The sequence below is a fragment of the Plecotus auritus genome, assembly GCF_963455305.1.
Source record: "Plecotus auritus genome assembly, chromosome: 7".
Classification (NCBI taxonomy): Eukaryota; Metazoa; Chordata; class Mammalia; order Chiroptera; family Vespertilionidae; genus Plecotus; species Plecotus auritus.
In genome coordinates this window covers 53394837-53413901 of record NC_137774.1, presented here as the reverse complement: position 1 = coordinate 53413901, position 19065 = coordinate 53394837, and the positions used below count along the sequence as shown (strand labels likewise).

Below are 19065 nucleotides of genomic sequence, written 5' to 3'. Positions count from 1 at the left end.
GCTCGGAAGGCAGTGGTGAAGCAGCCAAGGAACGCGTTCGCGGCCACAGGAGGCTCGCCGGGCTCTGATCCTCCAGTGCCCAGCACCTCCTGTATTGCCGGCGGTTCCCGCCCCCTCCTTCTTTTCCTGTTCTGTGCGTACAGTCTAGGAGTTACAGTTTACATGTAAGTCTTGCACTATGCTGGGGAGGAAAGAAAATATTTGAAAAATTGAAAGAAAACACCCACGGGAAGACCCTGTCCGCGCCCTGTGGGAGTGGTTTCCTAGATTTCACTCTTAATTCCTTCATCATGGTGATCACTTCAGGTGGTTAGGAGGATTTTCAGAAACCAGGGAATTAATCATGGAAACCTTTTTTCCATTGTCGTGGACTTGGTCAGAGCCCATCTACGTGCTTTCTGTTACTCATGCACGCCCATTAGAACCGTACAGTTCGCTGGCATCCCCACCTGTGTGTCCTTCAGCAGCCTGATGTTAAGGCTGGGCCCACTCTAATGACTGTAAGGTGTCTGTTCTCAGCGTTTATCGTCCTCGCTCACATTTCCCAGCGAAAGTAGGCTGCTCTGTGTACGAGAAGAGTACTTTCCGTCAGCCTGGTGCATCTGCCTGGCTTCTGCCACTGAACATGGATTTAATCGCTCCATCACCGGGTGTTGTATCTTCAGGGAGTGGAGCGCCCTCCACTGGACATAGCTAGCAGTGTCTGTTGGAGGCAGCTGCCTTCGGTCCTTGGTACCCTGTGCTTCTTCACAGTTGTGCTGGGTGAGGAGGTTGAGACCATGAGCTGCAGACACGCCGAGGTCACACAGAGGCATGGAGCTGGATTTGGACCAGGAGCACTGGGTCCAGAGCCTTCGTGCTTTCCCACGGGAGCCGGCTATTCAGGGAGGCTGTATCCATCCCTGGGGTTTAAGGACAGTTGAAACTTGGTGTCAGCCCTGGCTTTATCATAAACTCCCTGAGCCTAATGAAGTTTCCCTTTCTGTAAGTGGGGTGACAGTGACCTCATAGGGTTCTCATAGGAGAGGGAGGCCTCCACCTTTGGAGAATACCAGGAGGACGCTGGTCTGGCCTGGCGGCGGGCGGTGATGTTTAGTAATGTCCTAAGGCCCAGAGAGGAGGAGCAGGGCGCAGACTAGCACTCAGCCTGCCTGGAGCTCTCAGCATCTGCACGCTCTCGTGGGCCCTGGAGAGCTGCACTGATCCTGCTAATCCACTCCCATGCGGGCCTCCATCCAGGCACTTTCCCCACTGCCTATGGGGCTCTCCTCCTGGTTCAAGTGAGTGGGAAATTAATTCTTTACTGTGTCGTTTGACTTCTGAAAGAAGGTGGAATTTGAAGGGAAGAATCTGGCTGGTGGATGGGCACAGCACAGAAGGCTCAGTCTGGGGAAAATTATGGGAAAGAAGAGTGACAGGAGTAAGAAAAGATAGCATGGTAAACAAGACGGGGTCCAGAGGGTAAGTGCTCTGGGTACATTCAGTTGGGAATAACTTGATTGGCTTTGGAAGGTTCTAGGAGAATAAAAAAGTGTAATGATACAAATGAAGTAGCCCTGAGAATTTTGCCTCAGAGTACACAACTCATCAGTCTTTGGAAAATGGTTAAGTGCTTGGACAGTTCTCAGGTGCATGTCCAGAAGGCTGTCCGACTTGGTGCCAGAGTAAGGGAGGAGTTTAGGCGTAAACTGAGATGGCTTTTCTTTTTTAAAAATCCTCACCCAAGGAGTGAGGATATTTTTTCCATTGATTTTTTGTAGAGAGAGTGAAACAGAGCGGGAGGGCAAGAGAGAGAAACATGGATGTAAGAGAGACACATTGATTGGTTGCCTCCTGCACGTGCCCCAACCAGGGGCAGGAATGAACTTGAAACCCTGCTACATGCCCTTGACCAGGAATCGAACCTGCGACCCTCTGGTGTGCAGGCCAACACTCTAGCCCTCAAGCAGCACCAGCCAGTGGCTTTTCTTTTTTAACCAAGGTCTTAGAATCCTGAAAAATTGGGGCATAGACGGCAAGGAAAGTTTCTATCCCCTTCCTGCTGCTTTCCACCTTCATATTCTTATCTTTCTTTGGGGCAATAAATGAGAGGCATTTCAGTTCCCGGGTAAGCCGGGCAGATTTTGGGAAATGTAGGTGCATTACAGACAGAATCACCTTATGCTTTCATAAAGTAAGCCCTGTCATACTTATTTCTAAGTAGTTGTAATCTACATGAAAGGGTGCCTGATTAAACAGATATTTTATGAAGTCATCTCCTTGAATCAGACTGACATGCCAATAGTTGGTTCTGTGGTAACTGGTAAGCTTCTTCAGTAATTCTCTTCAAGAACCACTCAGGATGGATGTGTTAGTTTATTTTATATTGGGAGTCCTAATAAAGTTACTTAGCCTAGCACTTTTTTCACTGTTGCTATGGAAAACAGCATTAAAAATTGTGGGCCAAGAACGAAAAATAATTGGTGCTAAATGTGGGAAAATACACAAGAAGTTAGGTATTTAATACAGAATTTTAAAAAGTCATGATACCTGGAACTAAGCTGAGACCAATAAGGTCTGAACTAATCATGACTGAAGCCATGAGTAATTTCCTCAGAAATACTATAGAAAACAAGCTTCAACGTCTTTAAAAATGATTGCCCCCTGTAGCCACATGCACACTGTGCGGACAGCGGGGCTGCAGAGGAGGTCCAGGTGGCCCTGGACACAGACCACAGCCGATCACTTAACTAGGGAGAGGAGGGGTCCAAGGACAGCAGAATAGGGGGGTTACATTCGCCTCCTCCCAGGACCAAACTGGAATAACAACTGAAATATAGAGCAAGCAACCCAGAAAACCAACAGAAAACCAGCAGAAGAGAAGTTTATAACAAGGATTTGCAGAAGCAGCCACATCGAGGCTGGTAGCAAGCCTGGCTCCCAGGTGCAGTGCCTGAGGTTCTGGAGATACCTCAGTTGCTGGGGTTCCCCCTAAGTGTGTGGGTGTTAACCCAAGCAGGGCTCCCCAGCCCAGAGCCCCAGAGCTGAGAAGAGGTGCCCACAAGACTTCTGGCTGTGAAACTCAGTGAGGATTCTGGAGAGATGGGAGTCTGCTGGAGATGCAGGTGCCTTCTTAAAGGGCCAACACACAAAATATTCTACGCAGCCATTCACCTGGGCTCTGGTGGAGGGGGAAGGGCAGAGCAGACCAGAGTTCTGTGAGGAGAGACTGCAGTTTTGGCTCTGGGGAGAGACCTGAAGGGGCAGCCACCAGGATCCCTGTGCTGAGTCATTTCCCCATACTGCAGATGCCATCCTTCTTGGTAAGCACTCCCCACCTTACAGCATCAGCATGGGGGGAAGCAATAGCCCCACACTCTGGACCCCCTCGCCCCCCCCCCCCCCCCCAGTGGAGCTTGTGCCCTGCTGAGGACTCAGCTGCCTGGCCCAGGTGTGGAGGTCTGGGCAGACTCAGGGGATGTCAGTGACTGAGTTGTGTGGCTTTGGGGCAGGAACCATTCCACCCATTTTCCTGCCCCCACCTTCACAAGAGACCTAGCTGGGCTCCTGGAGACCCCACTGTCCCAACTCCTGGTGGCTCTGCCCTGCTGAGGTCTGACCTCTGTTGTATGGCTCTGGAGTGGGGGCCACTCCCCCCCAGCTTCCCCTAAACCTGACCTGCACCTCTCTCTAATGGAGATCCATTACCCTTGTCCTCCCAACTCCTGGGAACCCTGCCCTGCTGAGATGGGGCTCCTGGCAGAATCTGGGAGACTGAGTAGTATGGCTCTAGGATGGGGGCCATCTTCCCCTGCACAGCGAGCAAAGCAGCGCCCTCCCGTCACATGGTCAGATCTTGGTCTGTTTGACCCTGATAAACTCTGCTGGCCTCACTCTAACAACTCCTTACCCCAGGAAGGTGTGCGAGCACCAAGCGGGTGGCAGGCAGACTAGAGGTACCCTGGGACATTTGCTGAGTGGCCTTGGGCCGAGCACTGGTACCGAGTTTGAACTGTATCAGTGTGTGAAGCAGAAAAACAACTCAGTCGCAGACAACATTATGGTGATTATCAGCGGGAAATGGGGGTGGGGAGAGGTAAAAGAGAGTAAAGTAGGGATAAATGATGATGAAAGGAGACTTGGGGTGGTGAACACACAATACAGTATAAAAATGGTGTATTACAAAATTGTACACCTGAGACCTACATAATTTTATCAACCAATGTCACCCCAATAAATCTAATTTTAAAAAGAATGCTGCGAAAACTGCTGCCTCGCACAACAATTTCAAAACTACAACTAAAAGACAAAACGTCTATCACCCACAACCACGTGAAAGCTGGCTGAGTGGAAGTTCTACAACTAGAAGGAAAGAGCAAACAGCATTGAGGGGTGCACAAGTGCTGAAAAGCTGAGGTACGGAGGTGCGCGTACGGGCTGGCAGTGGGCGACTGGGACCGCTGCTTTTTTCAGCCCGAAGGGAGATAAGCTCCCGATTACTACGAACTCCAGTTTCTGAGGAGATGCGGGGGACCCAAACTCCTACGGGGAAAAGCTGGACTGTCTGCCATCGGGTCGGAAAGTGAGGGAGGCTTGCTTGCAGGGCTGTGTGCAGGAATAATTGTTTACTGTGCTGGGGCGCGAGACGAGGGGATGCGGTCGGAGACGCAGAGCTGGCTAACTGGCAGCCATGGCTGTTTGCCACGCCCTACCCTAGTGACGCCCTGAGACCCCGCCCTGCACAATCTACAAACCCACCCAAGCTCCAAGCAGCGGCTTTAGCATATGAATGGCCTGCCCTATCGCAGCTTAACCTAGCAAACTTGCAGCCCAGGTCAGACAGCTCCAAAACCTCCAAACCCAAGCAAAGAGGAGAAAACTGTAGTTCTTGCTGTAGCTCCTGCTGGGTGGCCTCAGACAGAAGCTGACCTGCACCCCATTGGAGATCCAGAAACCAGTGTACCTAGTGGTCAGTGTGAGACACCAGATTTCAACTCCTCACATCCATAAGTGACACATTCAAGAGGCAGACTCAGTGAGCACCAAAGCCCCACTGAAACAAGTCCTGTACCATAAGCGTGTCTCCAGCGCAGCAGTTCTTCCATTATAGACACAGCGGGTCCTCACAGCCAGTTGGCCTGGAGGTCAATTCCTCCCAGTGTACCAACAGCAATCAAGGCTTAACTACACCAAGACTTTGCACTCAGCCCACAAGGGGGTGTACCAAGAGCGTCCTCCTCAGGTGATTGGGGAGGCTGAGCTACTGGCCCCTATAGGTCACCTACCACACAAAGCCACTCCATCAACACAGGGAAGCAGCCAAAATGCGGAGACAAAGAAACATGTCACGAATGAAAGAAATGGAGGAAAGCAAACTACTGGACGACATAGAATTCAGAACCACATTTATAAGGTTACTCAAGAATCTTCTAAAAACCACTGAGGAACTTAGTGAGACCTTTAAGGATCTTAATGAGAATGCCAATAAAATGGAAAAGGACTAGTCAGAAACTAAGCATACACTGTCTGAAATAAAAAATATACAGAAACTCAACTGTAGATCAACGTACCCCAAGAATCAAACCAAAGATCTGAAATATGAGGAAACAAAAAACACCCAACCAGAAAAAGAAAAAGAAAAAAGAATTCAAAAATATGAAGATAGTGTAAGGAGCCTCTGGGACAACTTTAAGCGTACCAACATCAGAATTTTTGGGGTGCCAGAAGAAGACAGAGAGCAAAATATTGAAAACCTATTAGAAGAAATAATGACAGAAAACTTTCCCTACCTGGTGAAAGAAATAGTTTGACAAGTCCAGGAAGCGCACAGAACCCCATACAAGAGGAATCCAAAGAGGACCACACCAAGACACATCATAATTAAAATGCCAAGGGCAAAAGACAAAGAGAGAATCTTGAAAGCAGCAAGAGAAAAATGGTTAGTTACCTACAGGGGAGCACCCATACGACTGTCAGCTGATTTCTCGGCAGAAATTATGCAAGCCAGAAGGGAGTGGCAAGAAATATTCAAAGTGATGAACAGCAAGAACCTACAACAAGATTACTCTACCCAGCAAAGCTATCATTCAGAGTTGAAGGTCAGATAAAGAGCTTCACAGACAAGAAAAAGCTAAAGGAGTTCATTACCACCAAACCAGGATTACATGAAATGCTGAAGGGTATTCTTTAAGAAGAGGAAGAAGAAGAAAAAGGTAAAGATAAAAATTATGAACAACAAAATGACATCAAATACATACCTACCAACAAGTGAATCTAAAAATCAAGTGAATAAAAAATCTGAAGAACAGAATGGACTGGTGAATATAATAGAATCAGGGACATAGAAAGGGAGTGGACTGACAATTCTCAGGGGGAAGGGGGTGTGAGGGGTGCAGGAAGAGATTGGACAAAAATCTTATACCTATGGATGAAGACAGTGGCGAGGGGTAAGGGCATGGGGTGGGGTGGGGAATCAGGTGGAGGGGAGCTATGGGGGGAAAAAAAGAGGAACACCTGTAATAATCTGAACAATAAAGATTTATTAAAAAAAAGAATGCTGCTATTAAAAAATCATTATTGCAGAATCAAAAGTAATAGAATTGAAGAATGGCAAGGGAGGTTGATAGACTACCCATGTTACTGGTCAAACCTCCTCCTTTCAGGGAGGGAGATAACGGAGTCTGATGCAGCTGTGATGTGCTCCAGGTGCTCACAGTGACATGCTGGTGGTCAATGACAGCCGGAGAGAAACAAGATCACCCGCTGCTGGCCCAGGACTCGCTTTGCTCTGCCTCACTGACCCATTCAGAGCTTGGAGTATTTGTATTTATCTCTTCAGCTGGAGGCAGCAAGTGAAGCCCTATGAAACAGCTCACGAATACTTAAAGGGGTTCGCCATTAAGTGTAAATGAGAACAGTACAGGGAAGACCTCAGAAGGAACTGTTAGAGAGGGAAGTACTCATTGTGCTATTTGAGCCAAAATTTGGAGAATGAGAGGAGAGAGGGTATCCCAAGTGTGAAGACCAGCAAAGGTACACACCCCTGTGGGAGAATGAGAACATTGTTGGAGAGCAAGAATGGAGTAAGAAAGCAGAGTCTACTGGGCTCAGAGAACCTGTGTTGGAGAGTAACTCAACTGCTGCTTGGTGAGGAAGGAACTGGGAGACATGGAAAGAACAGGAAAAGGGAAGGTTGGCAAAGTCTTATTAGACACTAGAGGCCCGGTGCACGACATTCATGTACTGGGGGGGGGGGGCAGTCCCCTCAGCCTGGCCTGTGCCCTCTGGCAGCCTGCTGGTGGTGGCAGACATCCCCTAAGGGGTCCTTAGTGCTGCATGGAGGCAGGAGAGGCTCCCGCCACTGCACTCGCCAGCCACGAGCCCGGCTTCTGGCTGAGTGGTGCTCCCTCTGTGGGAGCACACTGACCACCAGGGGGCAGCTCCTGCGTTGAGCGTCTGCCCCATGGTGGTCAGTGCGCATCATAGCGGCTGGTCATTCTGCTGTTTGGTTGATTTGCCTATTAGTCTTTTATTGTATAGGATAGTTAGTAGAGAATGAAGGGTCCATTGGATTCTAGTTAGTAAATATAAGCTTCATAAGAGCAAGGATTTTCTTTGTTTTATTCACTATTGTATCCTCCGTGTATAGAACAGTGCCTAGCACGAGGTAAACATTCAGTAAAATTTGTTGAATGAACAGATAAGTGAATGAACCACTAATATATGGGTCCCAACAAGACTGAAGCTCTTGACCGAAGGGATAATGTGATAGAAACAGTGTCCAAGGAAGAATATTTTTGCAAATGTGTAATGAATGGTTTCAATATGTAAAGGAAGAGACAAACCCTCCAATATGGAATGACATGATGGAAACTCAAATAAGAATTGTAATCACAGGAAGAGAAAAGACATGGGTAGAAGGAAAATAAATGGAGGGGAGAGAACATAATATGGACTTGGATCTGGAAGCACAAAGATACCTTTTATGAGCCAATGGAACTCAAAGGAAAACTTCAAAATCATTTGGATTCAAACTCAGTTACTTTCTCATTAAAAAAAGAACTTATATATTTATATGCATAGCCCATGGACACGAATAGTAGGGTGGTGAGGACCTGGGGGTGGGTGGGAAGGGGCTGGGTGGGAGGTGGTAAGGGGGAAAGGAATGGGAGACATCTGTAATACTGTCAATAATAAAATAAAAGAAAAAAAACAAAAGAAAAAAAACAAAAACATTGTCTATTATACAACATATGCTTGTCCTATACTCTTCACTGCTATTTCAAAAATAGTTTCTAAAATTAGCAATATTTTAGTTAAAAAAATGGACACCTGTGAAATCAAGCACTAATGTTTTTATATATTGAAATAGAAAACTGGCTCTAGAATCTATATATATAAAAGCCTAAGCGACCGAACAACTGGTCAACCTGTCGCTATGACGTGCACTGACAACCCGGGGGCAGACACTTGATGCAGAAACTGCCCCCTGGTGGTCAGTGCACTCCCACAGTGGGAGTGCTGCTCAGCTGACCAACAGGCACTAGATGCAGGGCTCACAGATGGCGAGCACCACTGAGATGGTGCGAGCCTCTCCCAATTGGGACTGACTGGGCGCGAGCCCATGGCAGGTGCAGTAGGGCTGGGATGAGTGGGAGCAGCAGGCAGGAGCAGCAGGCGGCAGCCCGACATCCCCCAAGGGGTCCCACATTGTGAGAGGGCACAGGCCAGGCTGAGGGACCCCATTGGTGCATGAATCCATGCACCGGGCCTCTAGTGTCTTATAAAACAGGAACCAACTGTAAATTTTTAGGATACTATGTTACAGCTTGTTATAACATAGCCTAGGGCAGTGGTCAGCAAACTGTGGCTCGCGAGCCACATGCGGCTCTTTGGCCCCTTGAGTGTGGCTCTTCCACAAAATACCACGGCCTGGGCGAGTCTATTTTGAAAAAGTGGCATTAGAAGAAGTTTAAGTTTAAAAAATTTGGCTCTCAAAAGAAATTTCAATTGTTGTACTGTTGATATTTGGCTCTATTGACTAATGAGTTTGCCAACCACTGGCCTAGGGTATCTTTGGAACTGTTATTTTTTGGAACTTTTTTAAAATTGTGATGACTTTTTACTAGAAAATAGTGCCAATGGAGAAATTGGCTAGATTTTCAGTGCAAGCTTCTGAGTGTCATGAATGGTTCTGTATCTTACTCTTCTAACTGTTCTATTTCATAACCACCCCAAATTGCTACCTCTACTATGCTTCCCTGCCATTCTGTATGGATTGACTGATGCCCTTATTTCAACCAAGTGTCAGGAAATATACTGAATTGCTTTGATGTGAAAACAAAACAAAACAAAACAAAACCCTGGTAGCCCTGGCTGAGAGACTCTATCAGTGGAGATGGTCCCTGCTGGCCAGGATAAGTAGACAAGAACAGGAGGAGGACATAGCCTGAGCTAGGCTGGGAGGCCATCTGCTGTTTTCCTCTTAGATGCTAACAGAAGGTCCTGGATGCGGTGATGGAGAAGAGGCCAAGGGCTGCTTAACACCACCCATCATCCCTCAGGGGCAGTTACTTAGACCCCCCAGGTCCTGTGAGTGTGGCCATTGGGATTATCTGTCACCTATTGGTGTATTTTATTTTACTAGAGGCCTGGTGCACGGATCCATGCACCAGTGGGGTCCCTCGGCCTGGCCTGTGGGGATCAAGCCGAAATGGGCTCTCCTACATCCCTCGAGGGGTCCCGGATTGCGAGAGGGCACAGGCCAGGCCAAGGGACCCCACTGGTGCACAAATCTGTGCACTGGGCCTCTAGTATGCATATAAGATCTTCGGTTAATCTCTTCCCACTCTCCCCTCTCTCCCCTTCCCTCTGAGATTCATCAGTCTGTTCCATGTTTCCATGCCTGTGGTTTCCACTCCTACATTGAGCATCTGCCCCCTGGTGGTCAGTGCACATCACAGCTACCGGCTAGTCGGCTGGTCACTTAGGCTTTTATATATAGAGATTTTAGTTAGTTAATCCTCACCCAAGGGTATCCATTGATTTTTAGAGAGAGTGGAAGGGAGGGAGGGAGGGGGTGAGAGAAACATCAATGTGAGAGAGACACATAGATTGGTTGCCTCCCGTATACATCCTGACCCAGGCTGGGGATTGAACCTCCAACCCAGGTGCGTGCCCTTGTTCAGGAATTGAAACCCTGACCCTGTGGTGCATGGGCTGACCCTCTAACCACTGAGAAACACCAGCCATGACACCTATTGATGTATTTTTTTTAATATATTTGTATTGATTTTAGAAAGGAAGGGAGAGGGAGAGAGAGAAACATCAATGAGAGAGAATCACTGATCATCTGCCTCCTGCACACACTCTATTGGGGATCAAGCCAGCAACCCAGGCATGTGTCCTGACTGGGAATCGAACCTTGACCTCCTGGTTCCTAGGTTGATGCTCAACAACTGAGCCATGCCAGTCGGGCTATTGATGTATTTTAAAGTGCATTTTCAGTTTGTTTCTTTGAAAGGCTAGAGCTTTATCTGGTTTTGGTGTTTTGTCTCCCACTCCTGGTCATTGGAGTCCATGGGGACAGGCAGAGTTAGGGCTGGAGCTGCATGAGACCTACAGGGCATTGGTTCCATTTTATTGTGCTTCTGGTGGAAGGAACAGGCTCAGGGAGGGTAAGAGGTGTGGCCACACCTCATTCCGGAATGACCACACACACTGCTTCCTTGTCTTTGTATGTGGGCTTTCCCCAGAGATCTAACTGCATGTTGCTACTTAGACCAATTTTACTTTCATAAAACATTTTAGAGCAGTAACTCTGTCCTATAATGTCAGGTCTGACCAGTTAAAATATGCTCTATTAATTTTTAAATGATACCTATTTCTGTCCAAAAGAAGAAAAAAGCTGTGCTTCTGTGAAATCTAATTTTCAAATACTGTATTTTTCTGTGTATAAGATGCTATATTTTTTTAAAACTGTTAGACTGAAAATTGAGGGGCGTCTTATACACAGAAGTCAGCCAAGGAGGGAGCTGTGCGGGTGCATGGCTGCCCATACCTTGTCAAACAGGCTTCCTCCAATCACGAGCCTTATTGTACTGACGTCAGCTGATGCCGTAATTGGAGGTGGAGGTGGAGAGTGCGCAGATGCAACAGGGACTGGAGTGTTTTGAGCCCATAAAGATGTCAAAAAATAAAAAGATAAATACCGGTAAGCGATGGTCTTACTCTGCAAAATTCAAACTGAATGTAATCAGCTATGCAAAAGAGCATGGAAATAGAGCTTCAGAGAGACAATTTGGACCTCCTCCCACTGAGTGTATGATTGGACAGACAGTGGAGAAAACAGGAAGAACAACTCCTTAAGATGCCAAAAAAGAAGAAGGCCTTAAGAGGAAACCCAGCAAAATGTTTAAAATATTGATTTCTTAATTTTGGGTTGGAAAAGTGGGGGGCAGGGGAGGTGTCTTATACACGGAAAAATACGGTAATTTACTTATGCCTATTTAAAAATGAGGTAGGTTGTGCCATTGCCAGCTCTAAAGCTTCAAGGCTTATGGACACAGTGTGTCTTGACTCAAGCTGACCTGTTTTACATGGGAAAATAGATGCACATAGATAGTGTATGGGTATGTATAGTAATATTGTAGAAGGTGTCCCTGCCTGAGAAGAAGCCATCATATGCTGAGAAATAATGTCAGAACATCCTATATAATAAAAGGCTAATATGCAAATCAACCGAACTGCGGAACGACTGATTACTATGACATGCACACCACCAGGGGGCAGACGCTCAACACAGGAGCTGCCCCCTGGTGGTCAGTGCGCTCCCACAGGGGTAGCGCCGCTCAGCCAGAAGCCAGGCTCACGACTGGCGAGCGCAGTGGCGGTGGCAGGAGCCTCTCTGTGGCAGCGCTAAGGTGGTGGGAGCCTCTCCCGCCTCCGTGGCAATGCTAAGGATGTCCAATTGATGGCTTAGGCCCACTAAGCCGTCAGTCAGACATCCCCCCAGGGCTCCCGGACTGTGAGAGGGTGCAGGCCAGGCTGAAGGGACCCCCCAAAGTGCACAAATTTCGTGCACCAGGCCTCTAGTCAATAATATTGCACATCTTTATAGTTTGGTAACAGTTGTTGTGAAGTTGCAAAAATTAGCCCAGTGCAAGGGCATCTTCTTAGTAGTAGAACCATCTGCAGCCCAGTCATAGGCACTGGCTCTTCATGATAACAGGGTGGGTGTGGTATAGGGGTAAAGCTCGGTGATATCACTCAGTAGACACATGTTGTTCTCTTCTGCTCTTCCACAGAGAGACACACCCACTCGACAAACATGAGGAGCACAGCCAAGCCCTGGAGTCCAGTCACCAAAGTGGGGAGCCATGGGAGTGACCGCGCACGGCCCCTTGCCGCAGCCTCCTCTGGCATGAAGAGTTCTAAGTCTTCAACCTCGTTGGCGTGTGAGTCCCAGCTCAGCAAGGTATAGCCCGAGACGCACAGGGTGAGGGCTGGGTGTCCAGTGTCTGCTCAAGGGATGGGAGGGGCAGGGAGTAAAGCTAGTGGCCTCCAGGGCTGGAGCAAGGCCTCCAGGGAGGGCCCGGGGGAACATAAAGGAGCAGAGCAAAGGCCTTGTAGCAGGGGCACTTGGGATGGAGACAGAGATCTGCCAGATGTTTCCCAGAAGTCAGGTCCCCTGTCCTGGATTAATGGACTGTCCAGGCAGAGCTCTGCCCTAGCACCCACCAGATGGGGTCAGGATCACTAATGATCTGGTGATCCAGGGCCAGTCTCCATCCTTGTCTTACTTGACAATCAGCAGAGTCAACACTGTTGATTAGGCCCCGCGTCTGGGAATGTCTTCTTTTCTCAGTTGCCTCCTTCCTCGGGCGCAGGAGTCTCCCTGCCGACTCCCCCTGCCCTGGTCTCAAATATTGGGTGGCCCAGGGCACAGTCCTTGGGCCTTAGCTCTTTTCTAGTTACTGTGCCACACCCAACACCTCCTTTACTACCCTGCGATGAAGTCAGGTTGTATAACCTACCTACACACACATTTTTGAAAAATTAATGTAATATTCTAGCTATAAGAGGGAGCTAGTTTATAATGAAATGATCCACAGTGCCATCCGCATATGCCTCAGCTTGACTGTGCGGAAGGACCTGGGATGCTCCCTGGGTGCTGACATGCGATACGGCCTAGGGTAGGCTGTGGTGTCTGCGGGTCCCATGTATTCTTGACGTCCATATTTGTGTCTCCAACCAGGACCCCTCCAACTGCCTTTGTGACCTTGCCTGTTGGATGCCTGAAAGGTACTCCGAATGTAACATGTCCAAAACCGCATCTTGAGGCCTCCCCCTCCAGGGCTCACGCCTCCCCTAGCCTGCTTCTGAATCTCCCCAGTGGAGTTAATAGCAACCCCATCCTTTCGGCTGCCCAGGCCAGAGCCCACAGCATCATTTTTGAACACTTCTCACGTCCCATAGTTCATCAGCAAGATGCCAAAACTTCTACCTTAAAAATAGATGCCAACTCCATCAACTCCCCTTACCTCCGCTGGGACCACCTGGTCATGTCACTGCCTTCCCTCCATGGGCTTCCCAATGACCTCTCTGCTTTGTCTTTGCGCCCATCATTCATCCTCAACAGAAGCCATTGGTCCTTTTAACTCGTGAATCATGCCACTTCTCTGCTTGGAACCCTCGAGGGCTCTCTCCATTCATTCAGAGTAGTCAGTACTGCCCTGGAAACATGCCCCATTCCGGCTTGAAGCCATCGCCCTCCTCCTGCCCTGGCTCCCTGATGTGGCCTTGGGCTCTCTGGGCTCAGTGGCAGTCCCTCTGATGAGCCCGGCTTATTCCTGCTGCAGTGGGTTCACTGCTCTCTGCCCATTTCCTCCCTCTGAGCAGCCTCCCCATCATTCTCCTTTAAGTCTGTGTTCAAAGGTCCCTATCAGACATCATCCCTCCACACTGTACAGCTCCCTCCTCACCGCCACGGCTCCTACTGCCTCACACCCCTGCTCCACGTGTCCCACACCCCTGCTCCGCGTGTCCCACACCCCTGCTCCGTGTGTCCCACACCCCTGCTCCAAGTGGCCATCTCCATGGCTGCATGCAGCTCTGTCCCTCAGGCTTAGAAAAGCATCTGCTACCTGCAGGCCAGGTCCGCCTGCCAGGCCCCGGCGTGGCAGGATGGGGGATGTCAGGCAGGAGGAGGGGCTCAGACCAGGCAGATGGGGTCCTGACTCTGCCCTTCTGTCTGTGAACCTTCGGGAGGTTGGCAGCTGTCCTGTGCTCTGAGGGTTCCACACCAAAGTCGTTTATTACTGTGATCCTGGATTCAGCCATTATTTCCGTGACTTTTGTCTGTATGATCTTTCACCTGTAGCATACTTGGGAGACATCTTTGATTTAAATTTCAAATAAAAGCATACATTTCCCCAATGACAGACCAGTGGAGCTTCTGGAAGCTCAGGAGTGTTCCCTGAGGACAAAGAAATGTTGGCCGCTTCTGCCGTTGATGGGTGAGCATTTTGGAAACTTGTTCTGCAGGGAAATGCCAGGGAAAAGCAGATCCTCCTGTTAGAGACTGGCTGCTCCCATTTCTGCGCCTCAGCACCTGCAAGCCTGGGTCTGTGGAGGAGAGCGACAGGGCCGAGGGAAGGAGCGGGGAAGAGGGCGCTCCCCTGCCCACGCAGGGAAAAAGGACATGGCGATAGACAGGAAAGCTCAAGCTCGGAGACTGCGCCCCAGCGTTGACTATGAAGACCTGCTGGGAAGCGGAGGGTGCACCGAACATCTCACTCTAGCTGCTCTTAGTAAGCAGGTATATAGATATGTCTTTGATCAAAACCAGGAAAACGAAAACAAATTCACCAAAGTGGAATGAAATCTCCTACTTCAAATGCTGCCCCCTGAAGGGAGTGAGAGAAGCAGGGGGAGCGTGGCCCAGGGATGGGGGAGGCCTCGCTCATGCTAGTCAAGCCCAGTGCCCGGAGGGGAAGCGCCAGGAGTGCGCTGAGGTGAGCAGGCCACCTCAGTCTGGCCGCTCAAATGACAAAACATTGACTTGAGCCAGCTCTGGCTGGAAAGAAATAGAGTGAACAGACCCTAAGGCTCCCATGTCACTGTGGACAGGACAGAGGGACAGACTGGAGCTCAGAGAGGCTGGGACCGGGGCCTGGAACACCCAAGACTCTCTGTCACTCCTTTCCATTTGCCTCTGCTTCTGTGTCACCTGCTGGCGTCCGGTCTTCAGAGCGTGGTGCGAGCGGGGATGCCACCAGGCCCAAGCCTCTCACATTCCTTGGAAGACCTGCCTGCTTATTTACTTACTTCTGATTTGCTTTAAAGAAAACTAAGAAAAAAAAATAGGGAAAGGTCTGCTTGGCTAGGCATGTACTGAGCCTGCCCAGGCCCCTGTGGGCAGGGGTCAGGGCCCCAGTGCCCAGAGAGCAGAGTCGTATAGTTTAGGCATGTTCCTTACACATCTTGGGCACCCTGTCAGTCTTGTGCAGTCTTTCTTGGGGCGTGTTCTAACCCCACATGCCCAGGGCAGTACCCACAAGCCACATGCTGCAGTTGAGCCCTTGGGATGTGGCTAGTCAAAACCCAGATGTGCTCCAAGTGTAAAGTCACCAGACTTGGAAGAGTTAGTACAAAAACAAGTCAGATGCCTTACCAGTATACTTTACATTGATTGATAATATTTTGAATGTATTGGGTTAAGAAAATCTATTCTTAACATTAATTTTGTCCAGCAGTCACAGTACTTTTATATTGTGGCTGCCAGACAGTATACAACTATGCCTGTGGCTCGTACTGTATTTCCGTCGACGCTGCTGCTCTAAACATTGGTTCTCAAAGTGCTTCCCAGACCACAGCATCAGCATCACCAGGAAACGTAGAAATGTAAGTGCCCAGGCTCCACCGAGGTCCAGGGGATCAGAAATGGAGGTGGTGGTGGCAGATTGGGGTCAGGGTCCAGGCAGCAGCGTGCACTTCATGAGCCTCCCACATTCTGAGGCGTGCCAAGTTTGAGAAGTGCTTCAACCATCACATGGCATCTGCCTGTAAAGACTGGACTAAGTTCTGTGTGACGATTTTAGAGTTCTGGATTTCTCCCATGACCTCTGTGGAATTGAAAGAATTTTTAGTTCCTTTCATCCGTGAGCTATTTACACGTTTTTCCTTTTGTAAGCTTTCCTGGGTGGTGCTTGGCAGCTTAACGATCAGCCAGTTGGTGAAAGTACTTACCAAACGTACCAAAGCGCATCCCTGCCGGACCGCCTGTCACAAACCAAAAATCTCACGTGGCTGCTTTCAGGGACCAGGAAACAAAGCCAAAATGCAGCCAGGAACCGGGCAAGATCCAGAATCAGTAGCTGAGACTAGGAGCTCTCCATATCTGCCCTGCGTCCAAGAGATAGTGACAAAGGACAGGTAGCTTTTGCTTGGGAGGACGCGGAGAATTGCTTTCGCCTTTATGTCCCGCTTCCTGGAAAAGCTTCGAGCAGCAAATCTTTCTCCAGTGGGATTCCCGTGGGAGGTGCAGGGGAAAGAGCCGCTCCCTGGAGCGGCTTTGCGGCTGCGCATGCTCACTCCCCTGCACAGTGAGGAGACGCGCCGTAGCCAGCAGCCTGCCTCACTTACCGTGGTCAGATGTGCTGACAATACAGTCCCCACTGCCTGGGCTCCGGTACTCCGCCTCTTCGCCCTGCCTGTCCTTTCACCTCCCGCGGAGGAGGGGTGAGGCGACCTGCCCTCTGGCCCAACATGGGCGGAGGCTGCGGGTTGCAGAGGCAACTTCACCCCTGGCCCCGCTGTCCGCTGCCCTCTCGTTTGTTGGATTTACAGACTGACCCTCTGCTCCCTGGGCTTTTGCGAGGAGGAGAGATGATAAAAGTACGAATCTGATTCTTCCACTTCTCTGTGTGACATTTACTGACTTTAGTGATGTCAGAGAATCAGGTAGAGGAAAGCAGAACCAAGTGCACATCATTTGCATTAAAATTCCCTTAACTACAGTGATTTCCCTTCTTTTATTTGGTGTGTGGTCTGGGGAGTTTCAAAGCCCAAATTCAGAATAGGTTTTGTATGGGGACCTAGGGAGGTACCTGGGCATGCTTCTGGGCAGAGTGAGTAGCAGCTGTTTTTTTTTCTATTGAGAAGAGGTTTCTGACACCATGCACTGTTGTCATATACAAATTACACTGGTGACCTGATGGGCACTTTGAGAGGCTGGAGAGCTTGGGTGCAACAACCCCAGTTACTCTGAAATGGGGAACAGAAAAGTGATTCCGCGTTCCTAGACGGCCACCGAGTGGCTTCTGTGTCAACCCCAAGGCCATTTGGGGCCTGTTGTTAAACTAGAGTCACAAAGTGGGCCAGAAGATGTGTTTATGTTCACAGCTAGTAAACTGCGAATATAAACACAATTTTCTCCACAATTTTTTTAAATTGTGAAAATCTTTAAGTGCATGCAAACCATCCTTTCAGTGTTAGCAATTTGTTTATTATTTTTTAAAATATATGTTTACTGATTTCAGAGAGGAAGGGAGAGGGAGAGAGAGAGAGAAACATCAGTGTTGAGAGAGAATCATTGATTGGCTGCCTCCTGCACGCCCCGCACAGGGGATGAGCCCGTAACCCAGACACGTGCCCTTGACCAGAATAGAACCTGGGCCCTTTAGTCCGCAGGTTGACAGTCTATCCACTGAGCCAAACCAGCTGGGGTAGCAATTTGTTTTTTTAATTAATAATTTGTTAAAGATTTTGACCAAGATTGCTTGACTAATACTAAGACTTTCATCATCTTTCCTCCGAGAAAGCAGGCGATGGGGAGTTACTGTTTAATGAGTAGAATTTCAGTTTGGGATGACGACAACGTTCTGGAGATGACATGCACTAACCACCAGGGGGCAGACGCTGTGAATGTACTTAATGCCACCGAGCTCACGTTTAAAATGGTTAAAATGGTACATTTTATGTTAGGTATATTTTGCCACAGTAAAACATTTTAAAATAACAATCGGGGAAAATGGAAAAAAAAATAGACTAGCCTTTCCAGAGGTGGAACCAAAGCTTTGCCCAAATTATAATCCCCCCTCCCAATTTTCTTTTTCTTTTTAATGGAGGCATAGCATGCTTACCATAAAGAACATAAAGTTCCTTCATCTTAGACTCAGCTCACAGCTCATTGACGGTTGACTGTGTCTGTGTCTCTGTGATCCCACTCAGTCGAGATGTAGAACATCTGAGCACCAGAAGCTTCCTTCAGCTCAGTAACTCCCTAGAGCAGTGGTTGGCAAACTCAGTAGTCAACAGAGCCAAATATCAACAGTACAACGATTGAAATTTCTTTTGAGAGCCAAATTTTTTAAATTTAAACTTCTTCTAACGCCACTTCTTCAAAATAGACTCGCCCAGGCCGTGGTATTTTGTGGAAGAGCCACACTCAAGGGGCCAAAGAGCCGCATGTGGCTCGCGAGCCGCAGTTTGCCGACCACGGCCCTAGAGGTAACCTCTGTTTTCCTTTTGTCCCCATCACTTACTTTTGCCAATTCTTAACTTCCTATGAACGGAATCAGATGTATATAGTCCTCTGTGTCTGGTTTCTTTCACGTAGGATGATGTTTTTGAGATCATCCATTCATTGGTATATTCATGATTTTTAAAAATTGCCTATAGTTTCTACTCCTGTTGAAGAACATTTGTTTTTTTCTAGTTTTGGCTGTTACAAATAAAGCTGCTATGAACATTCTTTTTTAAAATATATATATCTTTATTGATTTCAGAGAGGAAGGAAGAGAGAGAGGGCACGAGAGAAAGAGAGAGAGAAACATCAATGGTGAGAGAGAATCATTGATCAGCTGCCTCCTGCAGTACCCCTGGGGGTCAAGCCTATAACTCGGGCATGTGCCCTGACCAGGAATCGAACTTTACCTCCTGGTTCATAGGTTGCTGCTCGACCCCTGAGCCTCGCCCGCTGGGCTGAACATTCTTTTGATGAACTGTGTCCTCACTTCTCTCGGGAACAGGCCCAGGACAGGATGGCTGCATCCTAGGGTGCAAATGCTCAGCGTCAGTGGACTT

General features: G+C 48.6%; 1 protein-coding gene across 12 annotated transcripts in view; it reads left to right on the top strand.

Annotated features, from left to right (window-relative positions):
* The window catches only part of SPECC1 (sperm antigen with calponin homology and coiled-coil domains 1), a 291359-nt gene that overhangs the window by 51890 nt on the left and 220404 nt on the right, over positions 1 to 19065 (top strand). For 11 of the 12 annotated variants that reach the window (XM_080681002.1, XM_080681006.1, XM_080681007.1 and 8 more), the window contains one exon: positions 12285 to 12454. In XM_080681002.1, the coding sequence (XP_080537128.1) occupies positions 12308 to 12454 (147 nt within the window). In that variant the 5' untranslated portion in view covers positions 12285 to 12307. Of the gene's footprint in view, positions 1 to 12284; positions 12455 to 19065 lie in introns of those variants that run through there. The other variant, XM_080681008.1, reaches the window with a different exon arrangement.